This window comes from Onychostruthus taczanowskii, unplaced genomic scaffold, assembly GCF_017590055.1.
Source record: "Onychostruthus taczanowskii isolate IOZ18803 unplaced genomic scaffold, ASM1759005v1 scaffold15, whole genome shotgun sequence".
Taxonomy (NCBI): Eukaryota; Metazoa; Chordata; class Aves; order Passeriformes; family Passeridae; genus Onychostruthus; species Onychostruthus taczanowskii.
The window spans coordinates 10560839-10576593 of record NW_024498685.1 but is presented as its reverse complement, the minus strand read 5'-3'; the positions used below and the strand labels follow the sequence as shown (position 1 = coordinate 10576593).

The 15755-nt window shown below is 43.7% G+C and overlaps 1 protein-coding gene across 1 annotated transcript; it reads left to right on the top strand.

Annotated features, from left to right (window-relative positions):
• The first annotated feature begins 967 nt into the window (after positions 1–967).
• On the top strand, positions 968–11955 carry ATP6V1E1 (ATPase H+ transporting V1 subunit E1). The gene is made up of 9 exons (XM_041398771.1): positions 968–1122; positions 4439–4504; positions 5509–5618; positions 6099–6165; positions 7943–8032; positions 9307–9375; positions 9745–9839; positions 10668–10755; positions 11346–11955. The coding sequence occupies exons 1-9, from the start codon at positions 1090–1092 to the stop codon at positions 11406–11408; spliced, it is 681 nt and encodes a 226-aa protein (XP_041254705.1). The 5' UTR covers positions 968–1089; the 3' UTR covers positions 11409–11955.
• Positions 11956–15755: the final 3800 nt, after the last annotated feature.

Below are 15755 nucleotides of genomic sequence, written 5' to 3'. Positions count from 1 at the left end.
CGGGGCCTGGCGGCGGCTCCGCCCAGGGGGCGGGGCCGGGCGGTGGCTCCGCCCACGGGGGCGGGGCAGGGCGGGAGGGGCGCGGCGGCCACGGAGCCTCCGGCGCCGGGAAAAAACGTGGGGAAGGGGGGCTTGTGCCAAACTCTCCCGTTTTCCTCGTGGATTCGAGGAACAGGAGCCCTTGGCAGTGCAGTTCCCGCCGCCCTGGCCGCCAGGGCATGTGGCTACAGGTGTGGGTTAGGTGGGTCTGAGTCCCAAACTGAACGCCCGCAGGGCAAGGCAGGGGGCACAAGGAAAAGAAACAGAGTCTGGATGTAATTCCCACTGCATTTGTAATTTTATTTATCAATATTTATGTTATAATAATAGGCATCATTATAATTTCCTATTGTTTATTATTTCTTCTTTATTAAAACTTGCTTTTGATATTATTTAGATGGTGCCTGGAGTAACAGTAAAGCGTTCTCCAGACCCAAAGTGCAAGGTGATATTCAGCATTGTAAAGGCAATATAAAAAGACAGCAAAGTTACACACAGGGTTTCATAATAAGCTTTTCCACACAGGAAAATAAAAAAAAACAAAAAAGCACAGGAAAAAAAAAGAAGGAAATGGAAATAAATCAGGAAGAAGCACGGATACAACAATACCACGTCTGACAGGGATTTGTAGAGGAATGGTTTTGCCTTTCCCACGGAACGTTCCTGCAGAGTGGAAGCAGAAGCCGCTTGCCGATTAGAACAAACCAATGCTATTACAGATTAACGCTCGGCCCCGCGATTCAGCGCTGCTGCTGCAGCTTGAACTCGCTGTAAGTGGCTCTGTGACAGTGGCAGTGACGCCATACCAGCCCCGCCATATATGGCGGTGTGACGTCACTCATCCTTCGCGTTCCTATTGGTCCGGATGCGCGGTGGGCGGGGCGTGCGGCGCCCCCGCCTCGGCCGCGACCCGAACCGGATCTGATTCCGCTCGCGGCCACCGACGGGACCGGCTGTGTTTGCTGGGCCTGAGGCTGCCACCGACACCGCCACCGTCCCCGTCACCGGCACCGCCTCTGTCACCGGCACCGTCCCCATCACCCCGCCGCCATGGCGCTGAGCGATGCCGACGTGCAGAAGCAGGTATGGCCGCGAGCCCGGCCGGCGCGGAGCCCCGCGGGGAGCGGGGAGCGGGGCTGACGGCGCCGGGCCCTCAGCGCAGCGCTCGGCCCGGGTGTGCTGCTGGGAAGGAGGATCGGTGGAGGGGAAGGATCCTGGCTAGAGGAGTGGCCCGGACAAGGCGATTTTCCCCCTGGCGGGGTGGATGGGGAATTCCTTGAGGCGTTTTGGTGACATGTTAGCCCGGCTTGTAACGAGAGGGTTCCCGGGCAGGCTGTGTGCTGTCCGCGGGGTTTGATTGCACCCCAGGGTAAATGCAGAGCTCTGTGCTGTGGCATGCTGCTGGGGTAGATGTTTACAGGCGAGGGCCGGTCTGGTCTTCCGTGCCTGCGGTGGGAGAACCAGAAAAAGCGGCCTTAAGCTGAGACAGGGGAGACTGACAGCAGGTATTAGAAAAAAATATTTCAGTGTTAGGGTGGTAAGGGTTTGGAATGGGCTGCCCAGGCAGCTGGTGGAATCAGCATCCTTGGAGGTGTCTGAAGTGGTTTAGTGTTTAAAGGTTGCGGTGGTGGTGCTGCGTTGATGGCTGGGTGATCCTGAAGGGCTCTTCCAGCCTTAATGATTCTGTGGTTCCCTAAGGATTTCCCATCTCTTTTTTGCTTGTTGCCTGCAGTTAGGGTGGGCTGCTCAGCCCTTTTCCTCAGTGCCTTTTTCAGTTCTACATCCTAAGCTCAGTGGTGCAGCCTGGGGCTGGCTCGCAGTGGAAACTTCCAGCCCTGAAGTCTGGCTGTGGACACTCCTCCAGAGGCAGGACACCCTGTCCCTGTTGACAGTAAACACTGCCCTCAGCTAAAAAAACTGCTTTCAGCTGGGTTGGAGATGGTGTGTGGTGTTAAAGGCCGTGGGGATCCAGTCAGCACTGGTCTGGGTAGTTTCTTGCAGGTGATGAGCAGATCAAGCAAGTTCCCTTTGTCCTCTGCATCACAAGTACTTGTGTCTCACTTTCTCATTCAGTAAACATAGTCTCTTGGCAAGGAAGCATCACAATGAAAGTAAAATTGGTAGGTTGCCTTTTTCCAGAAGGAGAATTGTAACATTACATTGTATCGCGGGGATCTGCAAAGCTTGGGTTTTGTTGTTGTTGGTTTTTTTTGGTTTTTTTTTCCCCTGCCTCTTTTATGAAGATAATAAAAATAAAGCTGACATCAGGGTGGTCTTGCTCAGCCAGAATGGAGCTGAACTTCAAAGGTCAGTTCAGGCTCTGGTGATGTATTAAACATGTAATGCTGACAGCATTTCACATCTGCAGCATTCCTGTCAGTGCTTTACACTCCTGAGCCCAGGATGATCCTGTTAGCTGGACACTGCTGGTGGCAGACAGTCCTGCATGAGGATCAGTCTGGCATGAACTTGCCAGCTGGCCCTCCTAACTCCTTGCCACCACACTTCCAATGATTGTCACTCTGAAAATCATCTCTGGTTGAGACTTTTTTCCCACTGACAGGCTTGCTTTGTTGCTCTGTCAGAGGTATTTAATATATTGTTCCATCTGGTCACTTCTAAAGCCCATCTAACATCTAGAATTTCCCTTGGAAAGGATAATCACACTGCTCCTGACAGGAAAACCCCTTCTTCCTTTCTACAGGAAACACTGCTTTAAAATAAGTCTCTCATTTCAAAATACATTTTTGTCACTGTTATTAAAACCAATCCTATTTATAGATGTGACAGTCTCGCTTTGGATCTCTCTTCATTTCTAGAAAAAGCAAAAGGGAATTTCAGTACAGCAGCTTTTGAAGGAAGTAACATGGTTCAGTCTTATCAGTCGAGGAGAAGTGGATTCCATATTAGCTTGCCTCCATCTCAGGCCTTTTCTTTACACAGAGGATGTTTCCTGAGCACCCAGAACTGTTAAAAGTGCTTTTCCAAAACTCAGAACCCAGGCTACACTGGAGGAAGTGACTCAGTAGCATAAAGGCTGCTGCTAAGTTCTCAGTCTTCTTCAACAATAGGCTATTCAGCAAAATAATATCCTTATTCTAAATGCCTCTCTTGTCCTTTCTGAAATGCAGGGTAGGTAGACAAGCACTTGAGAGTCTTTGGAGACACAAATTAAAAGAAAACCTGCTGATTTGGTTTTGAGGATGTAGATGTTGCTGTTCACTTCTTCCACTGTGTTAACATGTGTTTAAAATCTTCCACTTGTTTCTTCACTTCTGTTTTTTCATCTCTGTGGGCTTAGTGCTGCACATTGGCTCACTTTTCACCTTGGCACCTTTCTAATCTCTTTAAAACATTTGATTTTAACACGAGGTTCTATAAACAGAGTCTTTTGTGTGAGTTTATTCAGACTGGATTTTCTGCAAAATGTGTCTCATCAGTAAGTGCAGGCAAAAAGTCAGCAGGTTTTAGGGTCTGCTCCATCTGGCCATGGAAGTGTCTGTACCTCATCCAGTTGCAGTTTGGGTGGGAATGAGTCCTTCCAGTCTGCCCCAAATTGGAACCTGAGCTGGGGTCTGGTCACAGAGAGGCATGTGATGGGTGAACAGAGCTTGGTCTGATTGCTTTCCTGCTCTTCAAGCTGCTGGACCTGGGCTTTGTGGTGCTTTGAGGTGGCTTCAGAAATGTTTTTCAAGTAGAACTTCTTGGTTCCTGTGGGGCTCAGAAGCAGCATGTGACATTCTTGATGCTGTCTCCTTCCCCAGCCCCTCCAAAGTGACCTTAGAGGTTTTTACAGAATTTATTGCAGCTTCCCAAGAGGAGTGTCTGGTGTTCAGAGGAAATTGTGGCTGTACAGCTCTGACCAGAGTGGTCAGTGGCACTTTGCTTTGCTTCTCTGTGCAGCTGTGGAAGGCCCAGGTTCATTCAGATGCCATCTATGTAATCTTTATGTTTCATGTAAATGTCATAACAAACAGACTGGTTTTGCTGTGTGAGGATTTTTAGTCTGGGAAGTTTATTTAATAATCACAGGGGTGAAAAAGTTGGGCTCATTAATGAAGAATGAAAATACCCAGCCTTGCATTTATACAAATTTACTTTGGAGTTGGTTGGTTTGTTTTGGGATTTTTTATGGTTGCAAACCTGAAATGAATTCTTCTAATGGCAGCTAGTGAAACAGCATTATATAGAATTATTGGGGAAAATAGTTTTCTTGTAATATATGTCAAGATTAATTGACTCTTGTGTATGCTCAATGAAATTTCCTTGCAAAACAATATTATATTTGCAAGAGTAAGTGGATATGGAGGGTCTACAGATGAGTATATAGAGACACCTGCTTCCTCTGGTCAGTGTCCTTTCCTACAGAAAACATTTTCTTTCCTCTCTCTTGTTACAGATCAAGCACATGATGGCTTTCATCGAGCAGGAAGCCAATGAAAAAGCTGAAGAAATAGATGCAAAGGTAAAAATGGAAGTTCACTGTCAGTAAGTGCAAAAGGAAAACTGCATCCCACATCTTGCTTTGAAAGTTGCAGTCAGAATTAGAAACTTTTGTAAGCTACAGTTTCTGTGTTTAGTTACTACATAGCAAAAATGTACAAATAAAGGCAGCATTTCTTAGGTTTTGACAAATGAAAATGACTCAGAGCTGAGTCAGAATTAGAAACTTTTGTAAGCTACAGTTTCTCTGTTTAGTTACTACATAGCAAAAAATGTACAAATGAAGGTAGCATTTCTTAGGTTTTGGCAAATGAAAATGACTCAGAGCTGGTTTTGGTCAGTATTTTGGTGGTTCTTGAATATAAATATATTCATATCAAAGTTCATCCCTTTTTTTGAGCAATCAGGAGAGCTGAGAGGTAACATGACTCAACTGGATTGAGTAGAACACCTTCCCCCACTGAATTAGTATTTAAGGCAGGAGTTGAATTCTTTGCTGAATGCTTCACTTAGGTTAAGCCACAAGAGACTGGGTTTAATATTAACCTGGTGTTAGAGTATAGATGTTTACTGAAGAGGGATTAATGGTGCCTTTCAGCCCCAACAATCTGCATTGTGCCACTAGTGAAATGCTTTGTTGGTATTGGACTCAGAATATGTGTTGCTGATAATATTTAATCTCCCTTAAATATTTGGATTTACACAAATATTTAATCAGTACTAAAGCATGTATTCCTGAAAATCTGCAAACAGAATTCAGAAGTTGAGATTGGATGCTCAGATATAAGTAGGAGAACTACCCATGTGTTTTTGCATTCTGTCTGGTGAGGCTTTACAAAAAAATATTAAAAGCTGTACTGTCACCCTCCTTGTGTAAGAATTACTTAAAGAGATGAAGGGTTTTTATATGGAGCCATAAATTGTGTCATCCTGTCCTGTCTGTGAATGTGCTCTGTTACATTTTGGTTCTGTTTTTTTCAGCCCAAGGAATCAGTTTCCACTTCAGTTATTTAATTTTTACTGTAGGCAGAAGAAGAATTCAACATTGAGAAGGGTCGCCTTGTTCAGACACAGAGGCTGAAAATCATGGAGTATTATGAAAAGAAGGAGAAGCAAATTGAGCAGCAAAAGAAAATGTAAGTTGCTCGGGCTAGACAGCTGACTTCAGAGTCTGAGCCTGCATTTTGTTGTTAATTTTATACAAAATTCTTCTGCCCTTGTAAATACTCAAATTGTAGACAACATATTTGGTTCTAATTATGAGTTTCTGTTTTTTTTCTGGGGAGAAATGATCGAAGCTGAGCTACAATGGTATAAAAGTGTGATAAAAGAATCCTTCACATTTCTGTGTGTAGTTACTGTCTAGAACTCCACCCTGGTCTGTTACCCTGGGACAAATGATCATGTCAGGTTTAGTTTGGCTGGGTCTTCACCAAGAAAGGGCTTGTGCAGTTTAATCTTTTGTGCAAGTCCAGAAACAGATTCAGGCAGGTGAACAGACCTTGTTTTTAGGTGTTTTAGAGCTGTTATCTTTAAATGCAAAGGGTGCAGTTAAATGTTACAGTTCTTCTGTCAAAGGCTGATGGATTGATTCAACTTTATCATGCAACTTGCAGTCAGATGTCCAACCTGATGAATCAAGCAAGGCTGAAGGTCCTCAAGGCAAGGGATGACCTTATTGCAGTGAGTATCTCTGAAGTTAAACACACAGTCTGTATTTCTGCCATGTGTTAGGAAATGGAACTGTTCTCTACAGAAAATATGATTTTTGATTGAGTGATGTTTGCTTCAACATACAAAAATGGTTTTCCAAGCTGCTATGAAAGGGCCTTGAGGATTTAGTCCAGCTTTGCCATCTCTTTATTTTCACAGTTTCCATTACCTGCTGTTTTAGGGAAGTACATTGGTCTGCCAGGAACATTGCAGGCAGTGTTGTATCTGTCATTTGCACAGGAGCTTGTTTCTTTAAAGAGCAGCAACTCTCTCTTGCACAGTTGGTAGAACCTTGAAATTCTGTTTGCCTGAAGCAACATTTATGTGAAAAACCCAGAATGGCATAAGCAAGGAGGCTTAAAACACCACTGACTGGGATTTTTTTGTGTCCTTCAGTGGCCCATAGGCTGTGAAAAGTTTTGCTGCTTGTTCTGGTGACCATTGTGTGTATTGACACAGAGGGTGAGTGATCATTCATCAGGGCAGGCTACCTTCAGGCTTGTTTGGGTTTCCTGTGTTTATCTCTCACCAGGGACAGCGTGTCCCCTCACTGAGCAGTGAGCAGGTTTGCTGTGCTCCCACCTCAGAGATAGTTTGGGTATTCTGTGTTCTGCTAGATGGGGCTGTTGAGCTGTTGAAAAAGCTTGAGAGGCTTGTGGAAGTCAAAAATAAAAGATGGGATAAATGTTCAGGTTGATGCTACCATGAGAAAGAAGAGTTAGCAGAAGGAAATTACCAGTTTATTGATTCTTTAAAATGAGTTTCAAACTTTAGATTGTATTCCCAGAGAGGAGGAAGGTGGATTGCTCAAGGGCTAACTCTGTTGTGGTAGTCTCTGCTGGGTAATCTCTTCCTCATTTATCTGCTGACTCAGCCTCATGCTTCTGAGTAATTCTAAACAGTCTTCCTCATTTTAAGACATTTAAAGTCACATGCTGCTCACTCTTTCTTTCCTTATCAGATCTTTGGCTTCTTTCATGAGAGCTGAGCAGTTCCAGAAGTGCAGTGTTACTCTAGGGAGGACACAGTAACTAGGTTTGACTGTGACAGTAAATTGTGATTGTTTTAGATCTTCACACTGATTGTGTTACTGTGCACTCTTTTTCTAAACACCATGAAGTAGGACAGGAGAGAGCTTCTCTATCTGAAGCATTTCTGATTGTTCAGTTTTAGGAGCTTTGAGCTGACTCTTTAAAAATTTCTTAAAAATTCAATCCTATCCAATGCTGATTTGCTGAGTAAAGACAATCAAGAGAACTACTTCAAATTAAAAATAAGCTCTCTCTTTTAAACTTTGATTTGCATTTACTTACAATTAAAGAATACCTAACCTGAATATTATTTGATGGAAAAATGGTTGGATTTCTTTGCTCAACCATAAAGCTGAAAACATTTATTTGGACAACTGTATCATTTTACATTAAGCAATTATTTACTACATATTTATTTTATCTAAGTTAACATTTTAAGTACCATGCTTTTACTCCTGAGCTCTCCCTTCTTCACACAAAAGGAATTATTGTCAGGTTGTAATGAGGTCAGCCCAGGGCAGGAAGAAGGGAAGTGTTGGGCAGGGAGAGCGTGCCATGCACAGAGATGGAGGTCTAGCTTGGATGAACACCAGCTGGAGTGTACATTTACGTGTTGGCAGGGTGTGAGAGCTATAATAGAAGTACAGAAAGTTGGTAGGCATGAAACCAAATGCCAAACAGATGGGCTCTGCTGATCTGATTTCTTCTGAATGTAGGATTTGCTGAATGAGGCCAAGCAGAGACTTGCCAAGGTGGTGAAGGATACTGCCAGGTACCAGACACTGCTGGATGGACTAGTTCTACAGGTAAATATTCAAATTGTAAAAAATGGATCATTGCTGCCCTAGCCCCCTGGGTTTCTTTTGCCAGAAATAGCCCTCTGAAAGTTACATTGTTGTGTTGGAGTCTGGATCGAATGCTGATCTGGTGATCTTGAGTTCTAAACATCGCTTCAACATCTTTGAGTATTGGATTCTGAGCAGTCAAGGTTGTGGCTTACTTTGAGGTGTAGAACCTGGGATACAGCAGCAGGTCCACTGTAAGAATAATTGCAGATGTGCACCATTGAGCTCCTGTAGAGATGAGTTGGATGAGTTGGATCAAGTCAGATTTTGTCAGAGGCTGTTCCTCCAAGCCCACAAGTCAGTCGATGCTTCGAAAACCTCTTCAGCATTTGAGACTTAATAAGTTTTGATAAATTTAGTGTGCAATGAGCCTGTGACAGAAGCAGGCACAGAAAGCAGAAACCAGAGCTTTGCTTGCCTAGAAGAACATCCTCAAACCCCAGAAGTGAACACCTGAAAGTCCAGTGAGCTTTGGCCAGGTCAGTGCTGTGAGTCTGGTGCCTCCTTCTGGCACAGACCGGTCCTGTTGCTGTGAGCTCCCAGGAGCCATCCACGAGCTCTCCTGTCACACTTGATGGCTGAGTTTTCTCAGTAGTGTCACCTACCAGCTTGTGCCTCCAGCTGGGTGTTGTTTCTTTCTCACGCTCAGGTCTGGTGTTGCTGTACTTAAAAAAAAAAAAAAGCTTTCTTGTTCTTGCAAATTGGCCACGCTTCTCTTGGCTCGTTATGTTAGATCCAGTGAGGAATCTGTGCTCACAGCTGGACCACATGATCATTGTAGGTCCCTTCAAACTGGAATTAAACTTATTTTATTCTGTTCTAGCCTTAGATATTACTACAGGAACTGCAATGCAGGAGTTTTTAGAATAGGAATTTGAGACTGCTGCATGTCTTCAAGGCCTTGGCTGCATGCTCTGTCTGCTTAGACAGCAGTGATCCTTATGTGTGCAGGTATCCTTATGTGTAACTGGCCACCACAGTCCTGAGATTCCATAGGTTTAGTTGCACTTGAGTTCCAAAACCATCATCCATATTTGGGCTCTTCCCCAAATATTGGTGCTGTCCTCTCAGAATGGCTGCGTGAGGTGAACTCGTGAGCAAAGATCTAAATACATGAGGCTGATACTGTTGGGACTTGAGTTTCAAATTGATGAGCTTCTTTCCTTTCTTGGGGTTAAATAATTGTGGCAAAGAAAACGTTGACTTGCTGAAACTGAAATGGTTTTTCCTTGCAGGGATTCTACCAGCTGCTTGAGCCCAGATTAGTTGTTCGGTGCAGGAAGCAGGATCTCCCCATGGTTAAGGTAAAGCACTGGAATATTTTGACAGTGCCCTGCTCACAGGGGCTGAGACCTGACTGCATGTATTTGCTGCTCTCTGTATGATACAGAAAGAAGCTTTGCTTGTTGCACTTGTGTTGCAGCTACAATGTGCTTCCAAAGTTGAGGGTCATTTCCCTGCTTAGATATTACCTTGGAAATGTTAGACATGGCTACAGTAGTAAGAATAATAACTGGGTTTGGCTGAAGAGCCAAACTGCAATGCATTTACTTAATTAAAAAAAAAAGAGGTTTAAATCTCTTCATTTTATTAGTACAAGTGATTGAATGATCAAACCTGGGTGCTGCAGTAGCATTTGTCAGTGCTAACTGAAGGTTTATCTTGTGTCCTAGACTGCTGTACAGAAGAGCATTCCCATCTACAAAAATGCCATAAAAAGGGATGTGGATGTTCATATTGACCAAGACAGCTTCCTGCCAGAAGACATGTAAGGAAAATGGGATTGTTTTGTACAGGGCACTAACTTAATGCAACTTTTCAAGCCACAGCTCACATTAGTGTCAGAAAAGTAGGTATGGAATGTCCTCAAAGTGGCTGCTGCTGTTCTTGTGGAACTGGCACTTCTTTGAGTTTATCAGAGACAGATGCTGCAGTTTTCTCCAGACAAGCACTGTCTCCACCAAAAATGGGAGGAAAAGTTTTGTGCAACCTCCAGCCTGATGCACAGTACTGGAGCAGGGAGTAACTGTGCTTAGGAACTGAACCACTGGTCTTTTAAGGAGAGACAATATGGATGTAGCCACAATTTCTGTCTCAAGATAAAGCAAACTGAGTCTTGAAGTGCTGCAGGATAATCACTTGGTGGGGTTTTTGTCTGTTCTGTCTGCAAGGCTCTGTTTCCATATGGTATCATAGAGGTACCATAGACAAAGCTGTATATTCTGTCATCTTTATGCCAACAAACAGCACTTCCAGCTCTTTTCCTCTCTTTCCAAAGTGTGGCAGAGTCAGAAGCTGTTTTGAAGGGACAAATTGCAAAGCTCCACTTCCATTTAAAACATGCTGCTGAGGGTCCTTGCACACAGATGTGGTCTCTGATAACTCCAAAGCTGCTTTGTGCTGCTGCTTCACTGGATCTCTTTGTGCTGATTCCTATTCAGACATGATCAGAAAGGTTGTTTTTTTAAAAAAAAAGAGAAATGTTAGCCATGTATCTGACTTCTCTATAAATGCTGATTTGGGATATGTTTGCCACATTCTGACCCTGACCTTGGATTTCACTGGATTAGTTCTTTTTTTTTGTTGTCATCTTTAGTGCTGGAGGTGTTGAAATCTACAACAGTGATGGCAAAATTAAAGTTTCCAATACCCTGGAAAGTCGGCTGGACCTTGTAGCCCAGCAGGTGAGTTTCTCCAACAACCTGGCTAAATAAAATACAATTAACTAGTTTGTTCTTGTAATGAAATCCTTGTGTTCCCAAAGTGTCACAATAGTGCAGGGCATCAGATTTCATTGGCAGTCACAAGTAGGGAGTTATTTTTGAATGGCAAGAAGCAAATTACGTGTTTGTTAGTGCAGCAAAAAATTATGGCTTTCCCCAGAATGATTCTTTTTGAATTAAGCTGAACCATAAAACTCTATAAATTATGATACTGAAAGCCTTGGTTATGACTGCATTGCAATCAAGATGCTGAAATGCTGAGGCTGACTTGAATTACTGGAGCTTGCTTGAGTACAAACTTTGGCTGAGACCTCTTGCACCCAAGTGCAAAAAACCCTAGCTCTGGCATCTCTTTCTGATGCTGCAGTACAGACAGTGCTTTCAGTCTACAGAGTAGCAGGCAATGTGTGATCAGGGAAAGACTTCAGAAAGCTCAGATGAACTGATTTGTTAATTTTGAAGCCAACCTAACTATCCCACAGTGCCTGCAGGAAGAACCTACAGCAGCTTTATTGCCCATTTCACATAACTGATGTGTTCTTTCTCTACAGATGATGCCAGAAATCAGAGTGGCTCTCTTTGGTGCTAATGCCAACAGGAAGTTTTTGGACTAAACCTCTATGAGAGAAGGTGGGATCTGTTCCACTGCCATACTGAAGGGGATGCAAAAGCATCTGCTAATTTAAAATCTTGAAATTTAACTTTACTGTGTCATCCACTATCTGTTCTTCAATCGAATAATTTTGCATACCTGCTGTGCTTAGCCTCTCTACTTGTGGTTAGAATGCATTGCTCAAAGGATGTGAAGACATACATATTCATCCAGAAGTGGCACTGGGAAATGGAGGCACTTGGGCTCTTGGCTTTCTTGATGTGACTCTATAAAGACAAGTGGTGCATTTAGGGTCACTCTCTTTGCTTTGGCCATGTCTCTCTCAAGTTATCTGATCTGTGAAGTAAATTACTGTGCTGCTGATGTCAAATCCCCTTTCAGTTATGGTCTTCAGTGTTCTACAGGGCATGTATTCCTTCCCAAGGTTAGTAGTTCAATTCATGTTACTTGGTCAGGCATTTCTTGTTCTGTATATGTGATTAAAAAAAAAAAAAAGCCTGAGCCTGTAAAACTCTATTTATTAAAATAAAAATGCTTGTGTGTATGGAGTTCCTTGTCACTTCTCTCTGGGGTATTGGCAGCAGCCTTTGAAAAGTGGGATTGTTTGTGTAAGTTCTTCCTACCTGAGCTCTGTGTATGAGCTGTTCCGTGAAGCTGGAATTCAAGTGCAAGGAGTGGTGTCAAGCTATTTGCAGGAATAATGTTGGATTGCAGGCAAAGCCTTTGAGTAGGACTCCAGGATTCTGGAGCATCGTTCTCCCTGAAAAATGGGTCAGTAGTTCTGCTCCCTCTATCTTCTGTCACTGGAGAGAACTACAGTAACACTACTGTGCTGCTTGGATAAAACAAACACAATCCATTTCCCATCACAAGTTTGTTGCTTCTGTGCAGGAGCTCCAAAGTGTACCCTGACTCTTCCTAATGCTCAGTGCTGAGATTTCTTTAATGGAAAATAGAAGCTGATGAATTACAACTTCAATATGTTTTGAAATCATCTTCTCTAAGTATTGCAGTGAATCAGGAGCAGTAGGAATTTTACATTGCCATGAAGGGCATTTGCCAAGCTGCAGCAACACTGGTTTTATGGAGTGTTTTTAACCTGAGGCTCTAATGTGTGTGCCCTCATGTAAAGTAGACTCTAAATGCTAGATAAGCCTTCTATTGTCTCATTCCTCTCAAATGGAGATTGACTGCTAAGGACATCCTGATTCCAAGCTTATTTAATCTGTTTCTGGAAGAAATGCTTTAAATTTGCTCTTAGGAAATAAGATTATTTAGCAAGGTTGGGTTTTTTGGTTTTACTGCTCTTTGCTGCTGCATTTAGCTGCCAGCTCTTGTTTTCCACATAGATGGTTATGGTATTTATTTCTTCATTTGCTTTTCAGCAGGTTGCTGTGACTGGGCAATAAATGTGTCTGGATTAAAGTCCCCCTCTTTCTAGATTTTGGATACCTGTTACAGCTTTTATCTTTGCAACAGTTGCTGATCCAGCTTCCTGACTAAGCACTGGGCTCTGGCTTTGTGGCACACATGTAGTGCAGGATAAGCCTTTGCATGTGCATACTTTTTGAAACAGAAGTGTTTTGGTCCTTTCTGATGGTTTCAGCTCGCAGTAAACTATCTGCAGATGCTTGTCTGTGACAAAATGAGACTGACTGCACAGGATCTGATGGTCTGTTTCTTTCATGAAGGTAGCAAGACCTTCACAAATCCAGGTCTTGCATACTTTTGAAAAGCAAAATAGTAACACTTATGTTTTCAGCTTGCAGTAAACTATCTGCAGATGCTTGTCTGTGACAAAATGAGACTGACTGCACAGGATCTGATGATCTGTTTCTTTCACAAATCCAGGTCTTGCATACTATTGAAAAGCAAAATAGTAACTAGATAAGTGTTTGACTGTGATTCTCACACTGGAAGATGTTGGAGTTACTTACCTTTTACTTTTTCTCTGTTAGTTTTGTATCTTCCTTCTCAGGAAAGAGGAAGAAACTTGTTACACTTGGATTCAAAATTTGGTGTCCTCAGGAATGTGTCCAGTGTTAGTCAGTGGCAGCAGTGATTCAAAGCAGGTCATTCAGAAAGGGTCTCAGATTTATGTACCTCACAGCTGAAGTCCAGGACTAGGGGGTTTGTAGCCCCTATAGCTCCCCCAAGCTGACTGAGGCATTATCTGGAACATCCTGGTCCTTTATTCCACGTAAGAGGAACTATTACCAAGTTTTGTAGAGATGCAGAGGAAAATGGGATATCCCATCCAGGTGTACCTAGTGTAGTTAGCAACCCTGTTATGTCTTCATCCAAACTTCCCTCAGTGTTTGTACACAGATTTTTGCAAGTCAAATGTGAAACAAAAGCAGCACTTCAGGACAATTTCAGAGTTCTCCTGGAGCATTGTTGCAGCACAGTTTTGTGAGTTGTACTGTACTGCTGAAAGTAGCCTGATGTCCCAGGGCAAACCAGTGAGAATATTGATCTTTATTCTTCTTTGTATAGGCATGCATAATATTCCAGTTGGGCACAGTAAACAAGCCCTAAGCCAGATCAGCACATTAAGAAACTGGACAAATACAGGGAACAAATGAGGCATTAAATCAGGGAAAAAATTCTCTGTGAAGTTGTGATGGGAGAGGAAAGCACTGCAGATTAACACTGAGATGGTTCAGCCTAGTGGAAAAGGAGTTAGGGAAATGGATAATACTGCACTTGTTCTGCAGAGTTGGCAGTGGAAAATTTAGGAGTGGGCTTGACACTTAAGTGGTCACCAGAGGATGTGAAATGTTCTGCACATCTGAATCAAATCCCTGTTTTAGAAGGCAATTTTCACACCTGGGCATATTAACATGAATCGGGCTGTATGAATGATCCCTGGAAGTGCATGCAAGTGTCCAGAAGAGAGAAAACCTGGAAGAAAACAGCCAGAAACTGGCAGAAGGATGGTACCTTGCTTGTGGCATGCCCCTGTCCTGACCTGCTGATGTTAGCAAGCAGAAAATGCATCTCCTGCAGAACAGGAAAGTGGAAGCTCATACCTTACACAGCCAGACAGTCAGGCTGGGGCCACCTCCTGTGCCTGTGCCTGAAATAGTTGGGGAGGTTAAAAGAAAATTACCCATTTATTCATTTCCAAAGAAAGTGCAGTGAAGGAGGAACAGAAAAAATTGGGAAATAAAAGTGAACCACCCCAGGGGAAAACTCAAAGCAAAAAAAATTTCTTTAGTTAAGTGAACTCTGAGCTGTTACTCTGGAGAGCAAAGGCTTGATAGTGCAGTAAAGCAACTTGGCAAAAGGTGTTTAGCCTTAAGCAAGAGCCCAGGCAGACTTGAGCGTGGTTTGGCTGGGTGTGCTGTTTGATACAGGCAGCTCAGAGAGGCAGGTGGGGGCCCCATCCTGCCTCTCAAACGTGTTTGCAGGGAACAGGCCGTGACAAGAAGGCCCTTCCAGGGCTGGGATGTTCCTGCTGCTCTCAGCCAAAGTAGAGCTGGCTGGGAAACCCCAAATCTGTCTTCCTAGGCATCTCATTCAGAGCATCCCATACTGTTTCTTTGGCTTTGCTTTAGAGAAAGCAAGAAAAAACATCTGTACAGGAGCATTCTCGGGTTAAAATCATACTGACAATGTGCCAAAAATGTCATTTCCCAGCCCTTGTTGCATGCTGGAAATCAAAAGCTGTGGGAATCAAGGCTACCACGTTATTTTAGGTAGTTCAAGGTTGATCTGTTGGGAGAGACTGCAAAGAAACTACCAAGGGTGGTCCCCTCAGCATTTCTGAGGGCTGTTTTTCCTTCCTGTGTCCCAGTTTTGCAGGAGATCAGCTCCTTTTCCCAGTCAGCCCCTGGGCCACTGCCTGAACACCAAGTGACTGCACCAACCCGACCCAGGGCAAGCCCTGGGGCTGTTCAGCTCTTCTGTGGCTGCAGGGTCCCAAATGCAGAGGCTGGAAGTGGACAGGAGAAGGGAACAGCTGTCTTGGCTGGAGAACTGAGCACAAGTAAAGGAGAGAGGGACAAGTGAAGTATTCCTGGGAGTGAGAGGGGCAGTTATCTTGTGCAAACTACCTTTCATCCATGAGTCTCTACCTAGCTTGCTTGGCACCATTGCCTGCAGTGCCACTGTAACTCCTTTTCCCAGCAAAGGCCACTTTTACTCAGGTGGATACAGACAAGACCTTTTTGGAACATCTGGAGAAAGGCTGGTGCTTCTCCTCAGAGGGCTGCAGAAGGAGAGAGGAGCCTCACTTCCAGCAGCAATATGCCAGAAGATAATCCCAAAGCAGTGTTTGGGTGGCAGCACAAGAAAATTAATAATTTCTAAAAAATTAAATTATGATTGTTTTCCCCTCATGCAC

Bases quoted from the DNA above. Each gene is read 5' to 3' on its own strand.
- ATP6V1E1 (XM_041398771.1), top strand. From the start codon at position 1,090: ATGGCGCTGAGCGATGCCGACGTGCAGAAGCAG. The intron at 9,840-10,667 runs GTAAGGAAAATG...TGTCATCTTTAG, and splicing joins AGCTTCCTGCCAGAAGACAT to TGCTGGAGGTGTTGAAATCT. The intron at 10,756-11,345 runs GTGAGTTTCTCC...CTTTCTCTACAG, and splicing joins TGGACCTTGTAGCCCAGCAG to ATGATGCCAGAAATCAGAGT.